Genomic DNA, 3,576 nt, shown 5'->3' with positions numbered 1-3,576 from the left:
TCTTGGATGCCCTGGGGGTAAGCAGATAAACATCACATTTTCATTTTTGGGTGAACTATCCCTTTAAGCTCAGTCGACAGCATAATGTTGATTATCACTCTTTTTTTTTTTTTTTTACATCCAACTTTTAAAAAATCTACAGTGGAGGTGAGTAGGGCCAATTTTGGAGACCTTAAAGGAATAGTTCACCCAAAAATGAAAATTTGATTTTCATTTCAGGGGGGAGAAAATTTTACTCCCCCCTCACGCCATCTAAGATGTAGAAGAGTTTATTTCTTCATCAGAACAGATTTGGAGAAATTTAGCATTGCATCATTTGCTCACCAATGGATCCTCTGCAATGAATGGGTGCCTTCAAAACAGCTGATAAAAACATTACAATAATCCACACCACTCCAGTCCACCAATTAACATCATTTTGGGGTTAACAATTCCTTTAAAAACACAAATGTGAAACTTAGCAACACTTGCATCAGTTGTTCTGTTAAAACTTTTGTATTACTTGAACTGTAAAGCTGGTTAAATCATTATTTTTACAGTCGTTTTAGGGTTTATTGTTGTGGTTCTGTTGAAACGGAGTAAGTATTTCCATGTTTAAGGATTGGATCTGTTTACTTCCATTCTAAATGCCTCATTCTAACCCAGATTTGTGCTTTTTTATAAATAAAAAAGGAGGAATGAGTGGTAAAATGCCATCAATATATTCCTTTGAATTTTGTATATTGCTTATGAGCGGAACTCAAAGTGGGAACCCCAAAAAGTCATCTATAGAGTTAAAGTTGGCATGAAATCAAAAATCATGAAATTGAACCCTATTTATTTTCTTAATGCATGTTAATGGTCTTAATCTTGTAGCTATGTAACAAGTAAGACTTAATATTTGACTTATTTAAAATCTTAACAGCAAATGTTTCTTGATTAGAAGGCCAGAGTCTATTTCTAGTTTGTGCAAACATTTATTTATACTTTGGGCAATATATAATATTTTATTCTTTTAAAGCAGACTGTTGGTCCAAACAAACTAGTTGTGGACTTAAAAGACCCAAACCGACCACGATTCACCATGCAGGAGTTAAAGGAGGTTCTGCAAGAGAGAAACAAACTTAAAGCCCAGCTGTTGGTGGCCCAAGAGGAACTACAACTCTACAAGAGGTAAAAAATAAAAAAAAACTGGTTTCAGTGCTGCTAACTCACCTTATGTCTCTTTTAGTTACTATAGATTAGTAAACTGCTGTGTTTGAGTTATTCCATGATACAGTGCGTTCTGTTCTAAATTGGTGCAAAAAACAGGACAATTTTTGACTTGTGTGCTGGTTTGTCCTAATCTCAACAGCAAATAAAACAATTCTGAGAGAAATGACATCATGCAATAATTCATTTGATATGTGTGGTGGTCTCAGTCAAATTTAGCATCTACTGTGCTTGCAGTGGAGTCCTGGGCTCCGAACAGAAGATGGTGGAAGTAAACCTGGAGACCCTTCCTCAGTCAGAACCTGCACCCTCCACCATTATAGAGGAGCACAAAGAGAAGAGCACCATTCAGAAACTGTGAGTGCTTTTAAATAGTTTTGTCTTTGTCAGAGCTTTGTGCAATTTCAGGGGTGTATTTCAGAAAGTGGGAGTCTGCTAACCACAGAAAAGGTAAATTCAGAGTTTTTGGTTCCAATATAAGACAAAACTAAACCTCTCGGTAAGTTACCATAGTGTGAACCTAACTTGGTCGGGAGCAGGTTTCCTTCAGTAAACCCAGAGTTTCATTTGGTCTCCTCCCCCTTTTTAAAGCGTAAGCGATGTTTAAATACCTCATTCATTTATGCATTCATGCAGCAAAAATGCTTTTATTGCTGAGATTTTTTGCCTTATTTCAAGTAGCCTATAAATATCTAAAAATTCTTAAATCAAGATGCATTTTATGTATAAAAATATATATAATACGATATTTAGTCTTGTTTCCTGGGAGAAACAAGTAAAATGATCTGCCAGTGGGGTAAGAAAAATAATCTTAATGCAAATGCAAGCAAGATCATTTTTTCTCACTGCACCACTTTCATTTTCATCATGCAGACGTAAACTGTCAAAGTTTTGATGGGGACAAAAGGAAGGGGAAAGGATCTGAACAACATATGCTTGCTTAAATTCACTCAAGCACCTCACCTAAACTTATCTGGGGTGTATTCCAGAAAGCGGGTTTTGTTGGAAAATCAGAGTTTGTTAACCCCAGTAAAGGGATATATATAATACGATATTTAGTCTTGTTTCCTGGGAGAAACAAGTAAAATGATCTGCCAGTGGGGTAAGAAAAATAATCTTAATGCAAATGCAAGCAAGATAATTTTTTCTCACTGCACCACTTTCATTTTCATCATGCAGACACTGTAAATGTGACAAAAAATGGCATGTCTTTTACACAGGATCCTGTAGATGAGGAGGCTGCATTAATTTGCGGGGAGTTACATTTAGGCCTACATCAGGATTTGATTTTATTTTGCCATATCCACATGCAAAGTTTATTAGAGCGGTAACACTTTTAAATGACGTTCACTTGATAACATCTTGCTGCGACCTCTGGAAGTAACCTAATAATTAGAATTTCCTTTAGGTTTTCCAGTGTGGTTGGATGCATTGATTGCACACATATTCTCACCATCGCACCTTCCGAAAATGAAACCGATTACTGTATTGAATGGAAGGATGCCAGATGGAAGGGTAGTGCGAGATATATGCTGTAACCACCACCACAGCTGTTAAATAAACACAAATTATTCACAATTAATTTAGTCATCTTTATTGCCTACAAATACAAAGCAACACTTCTTCTTTTCCCTGTTCGATTTTAATATTGGTATTGTGGCCATCTTCTCTTCATCTGTCAGTGGTGCTGGTGCAGGTTCTCCCCCCATTTTACGAGTCTCTGCCTTCTTGCTGTTGGCTGAATAGAGGTCAAATGTTTATTTCATTACCCTAATTAAGAAATGTATGTTGGATTAGAGAACATTTAATTGTGAAAAGAGCATTAGACTATGTGGAAAAAGCCACTGCACATTGAAATAGACACTGAATGATATTTATTGAATATGTCAAATGTTTGTAAAGTCATGTAGCCTACACCCATGAACCTTTTACACTTGAAGCTTTACCTGCTTGAATTATGTTTTTATGTTTTGTTTTTTTTTCTGCTGCCACGTTTTTTTTTTTCTTTTTTGCCCGTGGGATACCACGAAAATGAAGATTAGTTCAATAACTTACCGTTCTGCCAGTTTTCACCTCTGATATTATAACAGTGATTAAGGCCCAATCCCAATTCTATTTTATACCCCTTCCCCTTGTCCCTTGAAACAGAGTGTGCAGGGGTAGGGGTGAAAATATTCCCCAAAGAATTGAGACACCACTACTATACGTCACACATCATCATTCGTCGTCTAGCTCCTGCAATACACACACATATACTGGTGTGCATTAGAGCCTTTAATTACCGTTCTATATTAATGTGCTGCTTACTGACACACACACACACATATCAGAGATCGCGCAGCTCACACATCCAGGAGAAAAGAAACTTGTCAATGCTGCCCCACA

The 3,576-nt window shown here is 36.7% G+C and overlaps 1 protein-coding gene across 4 annotated transcripts in view; it reads left to right on the top strand.

Annotated features, from left to right (window-relative positions):
• Positions 1–3,576, top strand: part of rilpl2 (Rab interacting lysosomal protein-like 2) — a 9,319-nt gene that overhangs the window by 868 nt on the left and 4,875 nt on the right. For 2 of the 4 annotated variants that reach the window (XM_016492788.1, XM_016492786.1), the window contains exons 2-3: positions 1,004–1,152; positions 1,429–1,548. In XM_016492788.1, coding sequence (XP_016348274.1) covers positions 1,004–1,152; positions 1,429–1,548 — 269 coding nt within the window. Of the gene's footprint in view, positions 1–1,000; positions 1,153–1,428; positions 1,549–3,576 lie in introns of all 4 variants that reach the window. The other 2 variants (XM_016492787.1, XM_016492785.1) reach the window with 1 other exon arrangement.

Source organism: Sinocyclocheilus anshuiensis, unplaced genomic scaffold, assembly GCF_001515605.1.
Source record: "Sinocyclocheilus anshuiensis isolate Anshui unplaced genomic scaffold, SAMN03320099.WGS_v1.1 scaffold1558, whole genome shotgun sequence".
NCBI lineage: Eukaryota > Metazoa > Chordata > Actinopteri > Cypriniformes > Cyprinidae > Sinocyclocheilus > Sinocyclocheilus anshuiensis.
Note: the sequence above shows the minus strand (reverse complement) of the source record. Positions and strands in the feature narration are given on the sequence as shown.